The following is a 17,687-nucleotide window of genomic DNA, read 5'->3' as shown; positions in this document are numbered from 1 at the left end:
CGTTTCACACTCAGGGGGTCCCACAATGGCCCCCGCTTGGGGAGCATCCATGTCTTCCCCTCTGGAGAGCCCTATCTCTGACACTAGCTATCAAGTGCCAGCTTCAAGGCCACCTCTAAGGCCCTAGCTCACCCTCTGTGTAACTCTGAGGTCCCCTCCCTGTCAGTCCTCCGTGGCCCCATCACTTCCTGCCTTGTCTTATGGACACCTGTGATGAAGCCGTATCTTCCCGCTCACATCCTAGACTCACCAGTACCTGATCCTGTGCCTGGCACACAGTAGGTGCTCATTAAATGCTTATTGACCAAAACCGAGGTGAACTACATTCTTAGGAGCCTCAGGTTCTTGGAGAACAGCTCTGGCCCTGCCCAGGGAAGGGAGTCTCCAGCCCAGAGGGTCCCCAGGTCTCCTGCTGGTGTCCCGGAGCAGGGATGCCCGCAGGGGTGGCAGGGGCCCAGCCCAGCCCCTGAGGGCCACCCCACCCTTGAGCCTTTCGGCCAGACCGCACGCTCCGCCTTCTGCAAACGGCCGTGGGGGCCGCAGCTTGGGTAAGTTCCCCTTCCGCTTCCTCCTGCCTCCTGTCCCGCTGCTGCTGCTTGCTCAGGGTGCCTCTCCAGCTCTCCATAGCGCAGTGTCTGCAGAAGCGCTCCGGGCCCTGAGCTGTCAGCACCACCGCCCTCCAGGCCTCGGACGCGATGCAGGCCATAAAGTGTGTGGTGGTGGGAGATGGGTAGGTACCCGGCTGGACTTGCTGACAGCTCCGTCCCGGGGTAGCCCTGGATCCCCCCGCCCTGGTGACCCTAGGGAAGCCCCCCGCCCTGCAGATGGGGGGCGGTCCCTGGGAGGCTGCCAGAGGAACTGCTCCCTTTTTCTCCCAGGGCCCAGAGGGAACCCCAGGGCTGGGCTGAGGACAGCTCCACTCTCTCTGCCCACCTCACCCCGGAAGCTGCCTGGGTGGAGAGTACAGGACTAGGGTTGGGGGTGCCTGGGGCCCCTCGCCTGCACCCTGAGCGTTGAGGCTGGTCTCCCATGGGCCCTCAGGCTTCGATTCTGTGGATGCCGGCTCGGGGGGCGGGGAGGTGGGTCCCCAGGCTGACCTGGGCTCTAGTCACTGCCTTGCGCTGCTGTGTGGCCTCTCTGAACCTCAGCTTGGCCATCTGGAAAAAGGCCCATGCCCGCAGGGTGGATGTGGGGTCCCTTGAGATATTCTGACTGGTTTTCCCGCGCGTAAGTGTGTTCAGTGAAGCCGGCCTCCCGAGCCTCAGCCTGCGTGGCTGGGAGGTTGTGTGGAGGCTGTGGGTGAGGAGCGCGCGGGGGGAGGGGCGTGAGAGACAGAGCCGCGGAAGGAGGAGGAGGGGGTGGGAGGGTGACTGGGGGGTCGGGGTGGGCCAGGCTGAGCCGAGGCGCCTTCTCAGCTGTTAGATCTCAGCGACCTCAGCTTGTCATGTCCCCCTACGGGCCTCAGTTTCCTCATCTGTAAAATGACAGCTTTGATATGCCCATCTCTCGTCCCTGCCAGCAGCACTGTCTGAGGGTCCAGCCCGCAGCTACCGCCTGGGGTTTTCTGTAGGTCCAACCCCGACACATTCCCGCGTGGTCTGGCTGGGCGGGCCTCTTATCCAACCCTCCCATCCTACTGAGGCAGCCTGAGGCCTTCAGCGACTCGACTTTCCTGGCCTGGGGTGGGCTGGCTTATCAGGCAGCCCTCCCGCTGATTCTGACGCACGTTATCTGCCCATGGGTCCGGCCCTGCTCACTTCTGCTTTATATCTGATCTGAGGAGGGGAGGGCGGAAGCCAAGGGCAACGTTCCAGTCACCTAGAGTTACCTTGTTGGCAGGTCCGGGGGGGAGGGGGTGGGGAGAAGAGGGCAGCCGGTCCCCTCGGAGCAGGAAGTGATGAAACCAAGTTGGGCAGGGGAAGGCCCAGGGCTACCTGTTCCCCCTGCCCCCTCCCAGCCCAGCAGACTGAGGGCTAAGACTGCACGAGTAATGGCGATCGCTCCTAACTTAGTACTTACTATGTGCGGGCCCTGGGCTTAGTCGCACTTCTCTATTTTATCCTCCCACCAACCGTAATATTAGGCCCATCTTACAGGTGGGAAAACCGAAGCTCAAAGAAGTTGTCATTTGCCCAGGACCTCATGGGATTTGACTCCTGGTCTCTCTGATTCCTAAACTCCATGCTCTTAACTGCCATGGTGAGGTGGGAGGGAAAGAGGAGGGTCAGGCTTTCCCCAGTATTTGCTGGCTGCTACGCTATGCCAAGACTGTGCTCAGTTCTTTTACCAGCTTTGTCTACTTTACCTCTTGGTCCATCCTATGAGATGAACTCATCTTAACCCTATTTTCTAGATGGGGAAACTGAGGCATAGGGAGGTTAAGTGACTTGCCTAAGATCGTGCTACCACTGGGCAGGTGATGAAGCTGGGATCTGGATCCCAGGGGAGTGATGGCAGAGCCCTGGACGGGTACCAGGGGCCTCCGGGGGACGGGACCCCCTGCTCTTAACCCTCTGTCTCACATCATTGTCACCTGGGGAACCCGGTTACAATACAAATTCCCAGATCCACCCCACACCCCTGATTCGGAATCTCTGGGGTAGGACCTTGAAGTCTGTCCTTTAACAAACACCCAAGATGACTCTTAGGTGTGAGAACGCCGATACAGGGATTCTCAGACGGGGACACTGAGGCCCAGAGCGGGGGGCCTGGGTCTTCTCTGAGGGCTGGGCTAGGGGACTGGGCAGGTGCCGAGAAACCTCCCTGAGTCTCGGGCAGGGCCCACGACCACTGTCCTCTCGAACTTCCTGTCTTTCAGAGCCGTGGGCAAGACCTGCCTCCTCATCAGCTATACCACCAACGCCTTCCCGGGAGAGTACATCCCCACCGTGTGAGTTCTGTGCGCGGGCGGGGCGCTCGGAGGCTGGGGAGACACGCATCACCAAGCCCACCCCCTTTTCAGACACATCCTGTGAGCCAGGCCGTGCTCCAGCCAGTTTCTGCCTGGTAGCGCTGCCCACTGATTCAGCCAGGGAAGCAGCAACCAGCGCCGGGATGTGTGCCGAGGGCTCCCAGAGGGGAGAGGGGCTGCCGCGGGGTGGGGAGGTGCAGAAGGTGCGCCAGGGAGCAGGAGGCCTTCAAGCAGGGAGATGCGGAGGGCTGGCGTGAGCAAAAGCAGGGTGGCAGAGGGGCTGGGGCCAGTAGTGGAGGGCCTTGACGCCGGGAGAGCAGAGACATCAGGGCCCACGTGTGTGTCGGGGGAGAGCGCAGTGCCACCTGGAGGCCTGCCCTCGTGTCAGATGTGGTGGCAGGGCTGTCACCTGACACACAGGTATGTAGGAGTATGTGGGGTGAGTGGGAAGCACGAGCCCGCTCTCACCGATGCTCGGTGGCCCCATGCCTCTCAGGACAGCCCCCCAACTCCATAGCACAGCATCCAAGGCTCTGTGTGGCCTTCTCCCACCTTCCTTTCTGGCTTCATAGGCCAGTACTTTGCTTCTTGTCCCGTCTGCTTCCCGCCCCTGCTCATCAAACACTCCCTGGGCATTTCCACCTCAGGGCCTTTGCTCCAGCTGTGCCCTCTGCCTGGACTGCTTTTCCTTCCCGTGTCCACACGTCTAAGACCTCCAGGCCAGCTCCAGTGCCTGCTCCCCCAGGAAGCCTTTCTGATCCAGCCTGAAAGTGTCTCTCACTCCCCAGAGAGATTTTATCTCACCTTTCCCATGATCATGAGCCTACAGAGGGCAGGGAGCCACGTCCAGTTCTTTTTGGGTCTCCCCGTTGTCTTCGGAGAGTGTCTTATGCACAGAGCAGTCTACACATTGCCTTAGACACGCTATATCTGTTTTGAGTCTACCTGAATTGAACTTCCTGGAGAGGCCCTAGAAGGATGGATCACTGCTACTATCTATCAAGGGCCTACTGTGTGCTGGTCCCTGGATGAAATGTCACACATGTGTGACCTCATCTGATGCTCATGGGAGGAGGTGGCTATTATTCTAGCCCCAGGGTGCCTGCGGGGGAAGCTGAGGCTCACAGCAGCTAAGGGGCCTGTCCCCCGAGGTCACCAGGTGGGCTGGGCTCCCTCTACTGATATTTCTCCCTGGGACACTGGCCCTGGCTCCAGTTGCCTCAGGGACCCCAGCCCGGGCAGGAGGACGGCAGCGAGGAGAGGGCAGAGAAACCTGGGTAGGAAGCCTGGAAAACTGATTTCTGCCCCGGTTCAGGCGCAACCTGTGTCCTGTCTCTGCCTGTTGCAGCTGGGCTGGAGGGCCCACTTGCTCAAAGATCTTAGACCAGTTGCTTCCCCTCGGTGAGCCTCAGTTTCCCTTTCTTTAAGAGGAGGGGCAGGGCTGGGACATGCTGAGCTCATTGCCCGGGCCCCTTCCCCGTGCAGGGAGATGGGAGGCGAGTTCTCTGGTGCAAGATGGCAGGACCAGAAGAGGCCAAGGTAGGGCCAGTTGCTCTCAGCAGCCCGGAGAGACTGGCCCCTGGTGGCCCCGAGTGGATTCGGGTGTCCTGGACAACCTTGTGGAAGGACAGACAGAATGGACCAGACGGGGTTTACCTTCCCAGGACTCTGAGGGGTTCGGTCAGAGAGCAGGGCCGGCTTCTGGGTGAGCCATCTAGGGAGGCTCACACTCGGGTGGGTCCTGCACTTGGGTTAATGCTCTGATGCCCCCATCCTGAAATTCTTAATGTTTGAACAAGGGTCCCTGCATTTTCATTTTGTGTTGGGCCCTCTGCCAGGTATGTAGCCAGGCCTGTATCCCACCCTCTTTGTCTTCCATACGGAGTTTCTCGGCTCTGGACAAGACCCCAGAGGGGCTCCTGCTACAGTGCTTGCACCCCTGTGACAGGGAGGGGAAAATAAGCCACCCTGAGCCCTTGACAGTGGAGGGTGGGGACGGCCGGGGAGAGCAGAGTTGGGGAAAACAGGCAGCCTGAGATCTCTGGCACAGAGATAAAGGTCAAGAGAGCTCTGGGGCTGGGGGTGGTAGGGTTTGCTGGGGCCGGAGGCATGTGCCAGTGGACCAGATCGGATAAGCGAGAGAGCTGAGCTGAGCTTGCTGCCTGCGGGTTGGGGGATAAGAGCCCAGGGTCAAAGCCCTGTCTCACAGATGGGGAGACCGAAGCCTGCTCTGGGGATGGTCCTGTGCTGGGTGTTGGGGATACAAAGACAAGGCAGGAAGACCCTGCTCTCGGGTACCTGTGACCTAGGGGTTCTCCCCTTTCCCCTCTGCTTACGACCATTCTCAAACGGAAGCCCAGGTGAGCTTTCAAAAGCGAAAATTCGATGGAGCAACACCTCGGCCTAAATTCCTCCCTTAAAACCCACCTCTTACTTACTCCATTCTGGTCCTCGGGGACCAGACACGCCAGCCTCCCCCAGGCTTCTGCACTCGCCACTTCCATCACTCCGTTCCCGGCCAAGGTATCCCCTCCCTGACCCACTGCCTAAAGCAGCCCCTCCCTCCGCCCCGGCCCCCTCCATCTCTCCACACCGCTTGACGTTCTTCGTAGCCCTTCCCGATCTGACTTCTCCTGCTGGGATGGAAGCTCCATGAGGACAGGGCCACGGTCTGTCTAGTTCACTAGACCAGGGGTCCCCAACCCCCGGGCCACGGCCTGTTAGGAACCCGGCAGCACGGTAGGAGGTGAGCAGCCGGTGAGTGAGCGAAGCTTCATCTGCGGCTCCCATCTCTCCGCATCGCTCGCATCACCGCCTGGACCAGCCCCGCCCCCGCCACCCCCGCGCATTCCGTGGAAAAATTGTCTTTCATGAAGGAAGACATGGTGCCAAAAAGTTTGGGGACCGCTGCACTAGACCAGCTTCTGGAACAGAGATGAGCACATCGCTGGTGCTCTGTAGTGACAGGGCCAGCCTGGCAGGCAGGGAGGGCATGCTCCAGCCTGTCCTGAGAAGGCCACCAGCAGGGGGCTCAGCTCTGTGGGGGCTTGTCTCTGGGAAGGAAGAACACAGGTGGTTAATTTAGGTCGGATGGGCCAGTACTTGGTTTTCACCTTCCTTTGTAAAGTGGCAAATCCAGCCCAGGTTCCCATAGACAAGATGATGTGCGGCCTCCCTGGTGGACGTACCAGAGGCCCTGCTGAACGTACCAGAGGCCCTGCTGAGCTCTCCTGCCTAGCCTCGCACCTCCCCCTCGCCCCATACTCCTGCCACCGGGCGAGTTACTCCCGCACCGTGTCCTGCTGGCGCCAGCCTCCCCACTGCTCATACACGCCCTCTGTCTCCTCGCATCCCACCTGGGACACCTCTCCGTTCCCCCTTCTCCTCCAGCCACCCGCCTATCTCACCGGTGGCTCTGTCTCCCAGCTTCCCCTCTGACCCTTCTCCAAGACGTTTCCACCCAGTGGCCAAGAGGGCCTTTTCCAAATGCAAAGCTGATCATGTAACCCCTGCCTGGTGAAGCCCCTCGGTGGCTCCCCATCGCCTGGAGGACCACGCCCCAAATCCAGCAGCGGTTCGTGCCCCACCTGACCTATCAATCCTCCCTGGTCCCCAAGTCACAGCCATGCATGCCCTGTGGTCTCTGTGTTCTGTGAGTCCACCTTCTTTTCCCTGGAGGCTTGGGGGTGATGCCTGGCGCTGAGCCCCCTTTCACCTGCCCCCCATACCCCTCCTCCACTCCATGCTGGGGTCAGGGCCGGGCCTGCAGCCCTGGGGGTGCAGCAAGAAGCCACACAGACTCTGGGTGAAAGCACTCCAGCCGTGTGACCGTGGGCAGGTCACTCTCGGGCTTTGACTTTCAGTTTCCTGGCGTGCAAAATGGGCACCATGGTAGAATCCACCTCCTGGGCTCACTGAAACGATCTAAGTATGAAGGGCCTGGAACAGCACTTGGCACCCCTGGGTGCTCAGCCAGCGTGAGCTCCCTGCCCTCTCCACAGCTCCCAATCAGCCCCCACACCCCGGCTCAAACTCCGCTGAGTCTCCGGCCATGAAGTCGCAGTGATGCTTACACCATGAGCTTTTCTGAATTGGGTAACAGGATCTAGTCCTGGCTCTGCCACCAACCGACCGCGAGATCTTTGGCAAGTCCCTTCCTGTCTGTGAGCCTCAGTTTCCTCATCTGGAAAATGGGAGTGAGGGTTGGCCGCAGTGGTGGTATAGGGTTCCTCTGGTCCTGGCTGCCTGTGGGTCTCTGAAGTAGGGGACCCCGGGAGTTGTGGATCATTGCCCCTGCAGTAATTCCTCAGGCTCTGGCAGCTGGTCCTCTGTGGGGGGGCCAGTGGTGTTTAAGGATGAGATTGTTCAGCTTCTCGGTATCTCCCCATGAGGTGGCTTGAACGTCCTCTGTCCCTGGATCCTCCTAATGGCCCCAAGAGATAGGGCTTTTTTCACAATGAAGAAAGTGAGGCTCAGAGAAGCTGGGGTACTTACCCAGGGTCACACAACCAGGACAAGGCTTCACAAAGAACTTAACTGTTCTCTCCCACCTCTGGGTGGCTATCCCCAGGCGAATCAACCCTCCTGCAGTGCATTTGTCCACTCTCTCGCTCACAAATGAGTGTACAGAGGAAGCCAGGTTCAAATCCTAGCTCTTACGCTTGTGAGCTGGCTGGCCTTGGAAAAGTTATTTGACCTCTTGGGGCCTCGGTTTCCTCAACTGTCTAATGGCAATAACTTGAGGTTCTTTTGTCTTGGGTCACTTGGGACTTCAAGACCTAATGTATGAAGGTCCCTAGCCCTCTGACCAGCCCCAGAGCAGGTGCTTGGTGCTGCTACAAGTCCCAGGAACCAGCTCTTTCCCCATTGCCACGGCCCCTGAGACCCTGGAGTTGGCTCAGAGAAGACAGATGCTTTTGGCTCAAGGAATCTTGGGGGGCTTTTTGGTGTCGGAATTTCAGACTGGACATTAAAGGAGTGTTCCTGCATCCTAAGCTCATCCCAAAGGAGTGTTTCTGGCAGAAGCCAAAGAAAGCATGGGCACTTCTTTCCCCATCATGCCCAGCGATGTCTCCCTGAACAGTGCCTTCTGCCTGAAATCCCACTATGGTATGGGTGGTACCAAGAGTAGGTCCACAGAGCACCTACTACGTGCCAAGTGCGATGCCGGCCTTGGTGCAGTGAGGAACAAGCCAGGCTTGATGTCTGCTGTTTGGGTGCTGAGTTCACCACAGATTACTGAGTTGGGACGGGGTGGGGGCCCCGACCTGGCTGGGGCTCGGGAAAGGCTTCCTGGAGGTGACCTTGAAATGGGACTGGAGGGAGAATGAGTAAGAGTCAGCCCAGCACCAGGAAAGAAGAAGAGTGGGGAGCCAGGGGAGGGGCGTTTGCAGGAACTTTCCAGGCAGGAGGGAGCAGGGCCATCTGCGGAACTTAAGGCTGGACAAGCATGGGGTGTTAAACATGTCAGGTTACCCACTTTTTTGCGTGGGGGGGTTTGCCTGTCACAGGACAGATGTCTTTGGAGTTGCTCTGAAGCATTACGGCTTCTGCAGCCTGTCACTGAGCAGTGTTCTGGGAGGGCTGCGTGGAAGGGGTAGCATCCCAAGGGCTTCAGTTCAGTTTGGTTTAACTCTGTTCCGCCTACACTCACTAGGTGCCAGTCCTGAGTCTTCAGAGATGAAACTGACATGGGCCCCGCCCTCACGGAGCCCACGGCCCATGGCGGGACAGAGACACACTAACACCAGTTCATAGTCAAGGCAAAGCAGTTGCCTGAGAGAGGGGATGACAAGCTCTTTCCAGGTCGGGGACAGGGAGGGAGGTGTCTGGGACGTTTCCGCACAGTGGGAGCTTGTGTGAATGCCCTGGAGGCCTCTCTGGTGTTGGCAGGGAGATTTTAGCCTCTGCCCCACCCTATTCCTTCAACATGTGTCTTTCCAGTGTGCGCCAGTGGCATTTCCTGAAATCTCCAGTAACTGACAGTTTTTGGTGTGCACTAGGGGTGAGCTGGAAGGCCAGGGAATTAATACCCAAGGACTTCCCTCTGCCAATGGGAGATGGAGAAGGTGGATAAATACCCCAGCTCTCTGCCTCCTCTGGGGGATGCCCTGAGCTCAGTGGCCCCAGCCAGACGGAGCCCCAGTTCCCGCTCAGTAACAGCCCAATAGCTGCTGTCCCTTCCCCTCGGCTGCCTGGAGTCACTTCCCAGATAAACCACGGGTGCCACTCCCTCATCTCAGGGTTTGCTTCTGGGGGGACCCAACCTAAGATGGGAATGAACACTCGTTCAACAAATATTGGGTGACCAGCCGCAGCGTCTAGCCTAGGAGGTGGGTAAAGTTTATTCTGATCATGCCTTGGAGAGAATGTTATGCAGCCTCGAAAAATCATCTCTCCAAAGGGTAGGTAAGGGCAGAAAAGCAGTAGAGACCATGTTTTCCTCTTTATGCTTACCCGCGTTTAAAATTTCTTATGTAATAGATCAGTATTTTTAAAAAAATAAAAAATAAACCCCAACTGCGTAGTGCTTTGTGACTTTGGTCCTGTTGTAGCCCCTCTCTGGGTCCTGGCAGTCCCCAGACTCTGGGGCTGGAGGCTGATCCTTCTGTCTTACCTGCTCCCACAGGTTTGACAACTATTCAGCCAACGTGATGGTGGACAGCAAGCCCGTGAACCTGGGGCTGTGGGATACGGCGGGGCAGGAGGACTACGACCGCCTCCGGCCGCTCTCCTACCCGCAGACGGTAGGCTGCCCCTCCCCCTCCTCGTGTCCTGGGCTTTGCAGCCCTGTTGCCTCTGCCTGGTGAACCCTGACCCTCCCCTTAGGGCCCAGCTCCAGGAGTCCCCGCCCTCCATCAGTCCCCTGTCATTACCGTGCCCTCCGTCTTCCCAGCCCCTCTGCCTCTTGGGCTCTGGCACCGCCTGGTTCTCAGTGGGTGGGGCAGGCAGACTCTGGACCCATGGGAGCTCAGGATGGCCAGCTCTGGGAGTGCCAGGGGAGGAGTGATAGGGGCACATCTGCAGGTGTCTCTGTGGCTGCTGGGCTCTCTCTCCAGGGTGGCCAGGAAAGCGCTGGGGCTGGTGACCAGATGGGGGGGTGGGGGGGGGTGGGTATTGAGTCCCTGGTGAGGAGCATGGATTCTGGAGTTCCAGATGGCAAATGCTTTCATCCTTGTAAGCCTCACTTTGCCCATCTGTGGAATGGGGTAGCAGCAGCACCGCTACAGTGTTGTGTGAAGGTTAACCACTTAGAACAGGCTCTGGCCTTTAGGAAGTGTTGGATAAACAAGCAGCAGCCTGGTGTAGAGGTGGGAAGGGAATCCCTACTCTGCTGGATCCTAAGCGCCCAGCATCCCCTGGGCTGCTCCGGCCCTCAGTGGCTGCCCAGGTGTGGGAGGGCCCAGGTGGGATGCCTCCAGGCCTCCCCTCACGAGTAACCCTTGTCTGACCTCCCAGGACGTCTTCCTCATCTGCTTCTCCCTTGTCAGCCCAGCCTCCTATGAGAATGTCCGGGCCAAGGTGAGCAGGATGGAGCGGGGGTCTTCGGGGGATGGGGCAGGTGACCCTGAGGGAGGGGAGCACGGGAGGGAGGGACCGCTGACTTTGGCCTGCCTCTGGGGCAGCAGAGGATGTGGGCGGAGAGGGTCCCTAGCGCCAACCAGGGCTGGCGGGGGGCACTGGGGGTGAGACTCAGAGGGGGTCTCAGAGGGGGCTGTGATAGTTAGCTTTACTCGCTAACTTGTCCTCTCTCCTCCCCACACACTCTCATGCCCCCCTATTATCTCCTCCCAACTTGGTGCCCCTCTTCTCCCCCTACCCCCTGCACAACCTCCTGCCCCCACCCACCGGCCCAGTGGTTCCCGGAGGTGCGGCATCACTGCCCCAGCACGCCCATCATCCTGGTGGGCACCAAGCTGGACTTGCGGGACGACAAGGACACCATCGAGAAGCTGAAGGAGAAGAAGCTGGCGCCTATTACTTACCCGCAGGGACTGGCGCTGGCCAAGGAGATCGGTACAGGGCTCGGGCTCAGACAGGGGAGCTGGGTGCAGGGTGATTGCAAACATAGCTTCCCGGGCCAGGCTGTGCGATTCCACCCTGGGTGTGCCGTGTACTAGCTGTGTGACCCTGGAGGAGTCACTTAGCCTCTCTGGGCCTATGTTTCCTCATCAGTGAACCATGCCAACAGTAGTAGCTCTGGGTGGTTGGGAGAATTGAATGAATTCACACCCATGAGCTCCTAGAGCAGCACTGCACATGGGAAGCACTTTGTGTTAATTATTATTATAGTATTCGTATAATCCATAAACAGATATTGTAATAAGTGCATTTGGACAGACAGAAGCAGGGATGGAGTGGGGTGTGCTGTGGTTTCTCAGAGGACGAGCAGCCAAGTCAAGCTTGGGTTTTCCGGGAAGGCTTCCTGGAGGCGGTGCTTCTGCTTGGGTTTGAAGGGTGACGCCTTTCCCTCTGCATCCTTCTCACCCCCCATTCCTCACCCTCCAGGCTTCTCAGCCCAACTCCTCTTTGCCTCCCGGCCACTGGGCCAGAGAAGTGACTTCTCAGGGTCATGCAGCTGGTAGGTGGCAGAACCAGGATTTGAATACAGGACCACAAACCGCTGGCTTGGGGGCCTCCTCGTGGTGGCTCAGGGCTGCCTGCACCAGGGAGGTGATGACCGATGGGTCTGGCCTCTTCCGTGGCGTCCAGGTCTGCTGTCCTTTGTCAGGCCCTGACCTGCCCGGGGACAGGGTACTTGCCCAAGAGCCTGGGACCACCAGTGGGGTTTGGCCACTATGAGCAGTGACCCAGCTGCCCAGGGTGCTCTGCGTCACCACAGGGTCCTGCAGACCCAGGGTTTGGCCCCTGAATTGGTGGGGCCTGCTGCAACCCATCCCTCCCTCAGCCTTACCACTCTTCCTTCCGCCGGAACTGGGAGGGCCTGAGGACTCACATCTCTTCACAGGAAGAGAAACCACAGCCGTCACCCCCTCCTTCATGTGACTAGCCCAGTGACATGGCTGTCTTTCCCAGGGGCCTCTGCTGCCACTTAAACCCTGGGTCCTTTGTCTCATCCTAGGGGCTCTGGCTCTCAGGCCCTCTGGTCTTTCCTCACAAATATTGGGGATTGCATCCCTGCCTTCTCTTCTTTCGGAACAGCCTGTACCCCTGGACTCCTTCTACCCAAGACAGTGACTCTCCAGCCTGTGTCTGACCCCGTCCTTCTTTTTTTTTTTTTTTTTTTTTTTGTGGTACGCGGGCCTCTCACTGCTGTGGCCTCTCCCGTTGCGGAGCACAGGCTCCGGACGCGCAGGCTCAGCGGCCATGGCTCACGGGCCCAGCCGCTCCGCGGCATGCGGGATCCCCCCGGACTGGGGCACGAACCTGTGTCCCCTACATCGGCAGGCGGACTCTCAACCACTGTGCCACCAGGGAAGACCCCGTCCTTCTTAAAGCACAAGCTTTGGGATAAGATGGGGCCTGGAAGCCTGGATTCTGGTCCTGGCACTGACTGTCTGTGTGACCTTGGGCCAGTGGCTCCCCCTCTCTGGACCTCAGTTTCCCCATCCGTACTAGCCAGCCTACACACTCCCTAAAGTTCCTTTCTCCTTCATGAGGAGATGACTTGGGGTTCCTGCCTTGGCCTCTAGCCAATCTGTCTTGGAGCCAATACCAGCTGGGGGTGGCCAGGGGCAGTGACTAATGACTTTGAACTTGCCTCGGACCAGTGCAGGCCCAGGGGGAGACCTGGGGGACCTGCAGGCTAATGAGGACAGCAGCTGCCTCTGCCCACCAGTCCAGGGTGATGAGTTGTGGGGCAGCTCTGATCCCAGCTGCTAATCACAGGATTGAGCGCTTCCTGGGTGCTGGGCCTGTGCATTCTCCTGCTTCATCGTCATAGCCACTGTGAAGGAGGGACTCTCATCACCCCACTTTACAGAGGAGGAAACTGAGGCTCAGGGAGCAGTCACTGGCTCAAGGCCACCCAGCCGGGATGTGCCAGAGCCGAGACTCGAATCCGGGCTGCGTGGCTCCCTCAGTCATGATCAGGGTGGTCTGCTGCCCCCACAGGTGGAAGACTGGGGCGCAGAGAGGGGGGACAGGCTGAGGTCCTGGAGTGGCCAGGCCCCCAATCAGGACCCTTTCTCTAGACACTACTGATCCAGGAAGCAGGAGGGTGGCAGGTGCCAGGGAGGACGCAGCTGGAGGGTGTGGAAGAAAGAAGTGGACACTGGCTACGGTCCCTTGTAGGGAGACAGTGGCCAAATGCCTAGTGACACCCTTCTGGGCACAGAGGGTTATGGTGACGAGACTCCCAGGCCCAACTCGGGGCGCTCCGTACCTGCCAGCCGAGCCCTGGGACCACCGCCTGTGCTCCCTGGTGGGACAATGCTGCCACGTGCAAGGGAGACATCCAGCGTGTGACCCAGGACAAGTGACATCCTCTCTGAGCCTTGGTTTCCTTGTCCTTGCCCCACACTTTCTTTCCCTCGTCCCTGGGCTGCCCCTTCTGAGATCCTGGCTCCCCTCTCCCAGCTGTGGGTCTCTGGCCCAAGGCCATCCCCTCTCTGGGCCTGATTCCTCACCTGGGAAGCCGGGAATCACAGAATTTCTTCACAGGGTTGTCGGAAGCATCCAGCTCAGTGCCTGGCAGGGAGCAGGTGCTGATCAGTGTTGGTCTGCTTCCTTCCCCCCACAGAATAGCAAACTTCCCCCTTCCTGCCCCTCTCCTTCTCCGGTTCCTGAAATCGGACCCCAGGCCTCTCGCAGAGGGGGTTTTTCAGTTGCTCACTTCAGGGAGACTGCTTGGGTTGTAATGGACACAGGAACTCGCACAGATTCCTTCCAGAAGGTCACAGAACACTGCCCCTGGGAGTGGGGCTCAGCCTGCCTTCCTCACTGTCTGTGCCCCGTGCTCCAGCCCTGAGTGGTCACGTGGGAGAAGGCTGGTCCCCTCACGGGGGAATGGGTGCTCCCCAGTTCCCATTCCTCTTGCTGAGGGCCCCCAGCTGCCCCTGGGGGAGGGGAAATGTCTAGTGTGTGACTTTGGATAAGTGACTTTTCTGAGCCTCAGTTTTCTCATCTGTAAAGTGGGGAGATGCGAAGGACTGGTTAGATGACATTTGGAAGGTCCTAGTGAGCCGGCCACGGGTTCCTCAGGCCTTCCGGGGAAAGACGGAGGCAGGCACGTGGGAATTTTCTAGAAGAAAGTGAGGCGCTGAGAAATTTGGTCACCGTAGCTTGAGCCCCTTTCTTGCCAGGAAGGTATCCTTCCTTAAATTAAGGGCTTTTGTGTCCAAGAAAGACACAGACCTGCTCTCGTGGGGGGTCTTAACCTCTCCCTCTGAATAAAACTCCCCCTTTCCGACATGAGGAGACTGAGGCACAGAGGGGTAAATACCCTGCTCTGAGTGACACAGCCCAGGTGGCCACCACAGCCGGTGCAGTTGTATGGCTTGGGAGGGGGTTTTGCCCAGCCCTGACCTAGGCCTCTACCCTCTTGCTGCCCTAACCCAGACTCAGTGAAATACCTGGAGTGCTCGGCCCTCACCCAGAGAGGCCTGAAAACCGTCTTTGACGAGGCGATCCGGGCTGTCCTGTGCCCCCAGCCCACGCGGCCACAGAAGCGGCCCTGCAGCATCCTCTAGGGGTAAGAGCCCCTCCCTCCCCTCCCCTCCCCCCTCCTCCCCCTCCCCCCGTTCCCCACACACAGCTGGCTCTGGCTGGGAGGGAGGCGTGCAGCCACTGTTTGGTCGCCCTAGGTTTCATCGGGAGTGGCATTTAGGCTGGGACAGAAGAGGGGCCATCAAAGGGGCTTCATGTTGCTCATGTGCCTGAGCCGGTCCTGCTCTGTGAGCCCAATTCCCAGAAGGAAGGTTCAAAGTGTCAGAAAATGCCAGGTAACCTGAGGCAAAGCGTGGTGTCACTGAGCTCCCCCTCTGCCGTCCCTGCAGCAGGGCGGGGAGGATCACGGCAGAAAGATACCTCAGCCCCTACCCCTTGGAAGAGGCCGGGTGAGCCGGGGAGACCTGACACCCACATATAGAGGTGGAGGTAGGACAGACTGAGTTATGAGGCCACTGGGGCAGAAGAGGGTTGGGTAGGGGTTGGAGGCACCCACGAAGCTTCCAGGATGGGTGGGACAGGAAGGACGGAGAGGACTTGGCCAACCTTGAGCAAAAGCTGGGAGCTGGAATGAGCCGTGAGCCAGGAGAGCCGGGAGTGGGCCGTGGATTCTGCTTGGCCCCAAATTCTCACCCACTGCCTGTCTCCCTTCCAGGACACACCCAGCCCTCCCAGCCAGATGGTTCTGAACCTCCAGGGCCCCCACCCAAAGCCCCATGGCACCCCCGCTGGCCATGCTGTCCCCTTCCTGTGGCGTTTCTTAGCAAGATGGCTGCAGAGCTTGGTTCATCATCTTCTCTGTGCTGGAGTCCCCCCCCCCCGGGGAAGAGTGTGAATTTGTAGGTGCTGCGTCCCCATCCCCTCATGCTCCTGCCTTCCCAGGGGCCAGAGGGGAGCCCCAGGACCGATAAGCCACCCCTGTGTTGCTGTGGTCAGATGCCACACATGGCATCATCTACCTGTTTACTCCTCCCTCCCAAAACCTGAATCCCTTCTGGAAACTTCGGGCCAGATGGTTCCCGGCCACCACTTATATTCCTTCAGGGATGGGTCTCTCACTCTCCTGTGAGGCAGTCTCCTCCAATATTGATGGTCTTGCTTGTCTGAGAGTTCTCCTACTGAGCTAAATTAAGTGTCTGAGAAGTTTGTTCTCCTGGTCTTAGTCCTCCTTTTGGGGACAACATAAAACATTCAGATTTTCTGAAACTCTGTGGGCACCTGCCCAGCCAATCAAAAGGCTGGGTCCTGCTGACTCCTGCCACCTCTCAAGTCTTTCTGCTCCACTCACAGGATCCTGAGCTGCATTTACCTGTGACAGTCTTAAAACTTTCAGACCCTGCCAGTCAGGATTTCTGTCATTGCAAATAGAAACCCAATTCAACCTGCTTAAGCAGAAAATAAATTTACTGATTCAAGTTTGGAAATATCATGACTTCAGGTGCAGCTTGATCAAGGGGGCTCAAATGATGTCATCAGAGCTCACTTTCCTGTACCTTCTGATGTCTGGTTCATTCTTAGGCAGGTGACTCTCAAGGGCTTCATCCTTCCAGTTTCAAGTTCAGCAAAAAAGAGCAAGTGTCTGCCCCAGGCAAAGTTCTAATTAAGGTTTACTCTGATTGGACCAGCTCAGGTCTTTACAACCAATCACATTTGTCAGGAGAATGCTGTGTTCTGATTGGTCAAGCCTGGACTACATGCCACACTAGAGCATGGAGCGGAGGCAGCCCTTTCAAAACCATACCCACTAGAGTGGAGGGATGGGTTGGTTCACAAAGGGAGACTGAGAGCTTTGCCAGAACTTGGGAATATGGGTGTTGAGCAGCCAGAAACCCCTAGTCTCCACTATTGGAGGTCCCAGGAAAGTGTCCCAACAGTGTAAGGAAGCAATGCCGGCCTCAGCAGGCACAAAACACAGGCAAGTTTCTTTAAAAGAGAGATGGGGCTGCTGTAAGGATTTACGAAGCTCATCCCTATAGCGCCACGGTACAGGCATGGAGCCAGTCCCACCTCAGTGTTTGCTAATTCACGAATGCCAGACTTTCCAATCCTGCGGACGATTGTGCTTCTCTATCTAAATGTCATCCATCCATTCAACACAAATTCACTGAACACCTACTCTGTGCCAGGCATTGTTCTGTGGTCCAGCGGTACACCCAAGTTCTTGCCCTCAGGGGCTGACACTCTAGAGAAGCTAAAATAAAGGATTAAAAAAAGAGATATAAGACCCCGTCCCTGACAACACAGAAGTTCCCCAGTTCCCAGCCAGTGAAATGATTTGGGTTTCATTTTCTGCTCTTCCAGGCTCCTGGCCACTTCCACTGCCCCTCGTAAGTCCTGAAGTTCTGATGCAAGATCTCAGCTCACTGGCCTCCTGAGAACCCAGCCCTCTTGAAAGGGATGGGGTGCAGGGGGGAAATTGCGTGGTCTTTCTTAATTTCAGCTCAGACAAGGTCGTTATGCTTTTAAAGTTACTTCTCTGAAACAAACCAAAAAACCATTAACACCCCTGCCCCACCCCCCAACACACGACACAGATACAGACATGTATGGGTCAGAACTCACACCCTAAAACATCCAATGTTTAAAAGCCCTGAGAAGCCCCTTCCAGTGGGCCAGAGTCGAGGAGAGCCTCTTTCTGTTTCCTGCTCTTCCGGGGCCTCAAGATAAATTCAGGACCATCCTGGTGGCCCCAAGGCCTGGCTGCACCCCACCTCCCTCGCTCCTCCTGCGCTTACACCTCCTCTGCCATGTGCCTCTTGCCCTGAGCCTACCCCAGTGGATACAGTCCTTGTTTTATACCAATAATAAAGTCAGGAAGTAAATTCTCTCACCATTGCGTGGTTTCACCCGGCACATATGATCTCATTTAATTCTCCTAGCAGCCTTCCAATGTAGTACTAACAGCGCTGTTTTGCAAAGAAGGAAATAGAGGCACAGGAGTTAGAGCTCAATTCACTAAGGCAGACGCTGTACTTTTCCACCTGATACCACTGCTTCCATCCTCTTTGCTAACGGGATTCTAGTTTTGTGCAAAGCAGCAGTGTATTTTAGCCCCAGACAAAAATACTTGTTCCCAGCCTGCTTTGCAACTGGAGTTCCAAGTTCACACAGTTCTGGCTAACAAGAGATAAGTGAAAGTCAGCTGGAA

The 17,687-nt window shown here is 57.7% G+C and overlaps 1 protein-coding gene across 3 annotated transcripts; it reads left to right on the top strand.

Annotated features, from left to right (window-relative positions):
* Positions 1-558: 558 nt before the first annotated feature.
* On the top strand, positions 559-17,386 carry RAC2 (Rac family small GTPase 2). 3 transcript variants are annotated; one of them, XM_007111759.2, is made up of 7 exons: positions 559-730; positions 2,819-2,890; positions 9,540-9,657; positions 10,370-10,432; positions 10,768-10,927; positions 14,432-14,564; positions 15,195-15,963. In XM_007111759.2, the coding sequence occupies exons 1-6, from the start codon at positions 696-698 to the stop codon at positions 14,560-14,562; spliced, it is 579 nt and encodes a 192-aa protein (XP_007111821.1). In that variant the 5' UTR covers positions 559-695; the 3' UTR covers positions 14,563-14,564; positions 15,195-15,963. The 3 variants fall into 3 exon arrangements, with proteins under 3 accessions (XP_007111821.1, XP_028346121.1, XP_007111822.1); XM_028490320.1 differs by lacking the exon at positions 15,195-15,963 and adding an exon at positions 16,841-17,386 and having other exon boundaries at positions 600-709; XM_007111760.4 differs by lacking the exon at positions 15,195-15,963 and adding an exon at positions 16,841-17,386 and having other exon boundaries at positions 678-730.
* Positions 17,387-17,687: the final 301 nt, after the last annotated feature.

Source organism: Physeter macrocephalus, chromosome 6 (genome assembly GCF_002837175.3).
Source record: "Physeter macrocephalus isolate SW-GA chromosome 6, ASM283717v5, whole genome shotgun sequence".
In the NCBI taxonomy this organism is placed as follows: Eukaryota; Metazoa; Chordata; class Mammalia; order Artiodactyla; family Physeteridae; genus Physeter; species Physeter macrocephalus.
Note: the sequence above shows the minus strand (reverse complement) of the source record. Positions and strands in the feature narration are given on the sequence as shown.

What these genes read in the sequence shown, in the direction of transcription:
- RAC2 (XM_007111760.4), top strand. Translation starts at nt 696, where the DNA reads ATGCAGGCCATAAAGTGTGTGGTGGTGGGAGATGG. An exon ending in TGTGTGGTGGTGGGAGATGG is followed by an intron (nt 731 to 2,818) that starts GTAGGTACCCGG and finishes CCTGTCTTTCAG; the next exon opens with AGCCGTGGGCAAGACCTGCC. An exon ending in CGCTCTCCTACCCGCAGACG is followed by an intron (nt 9,658 to 10,369) that starts GTAGGCTGCCCC and finishes CTGACCTCCCAG; the next exon opens with GACGTCTTCCTCATCTGCTT.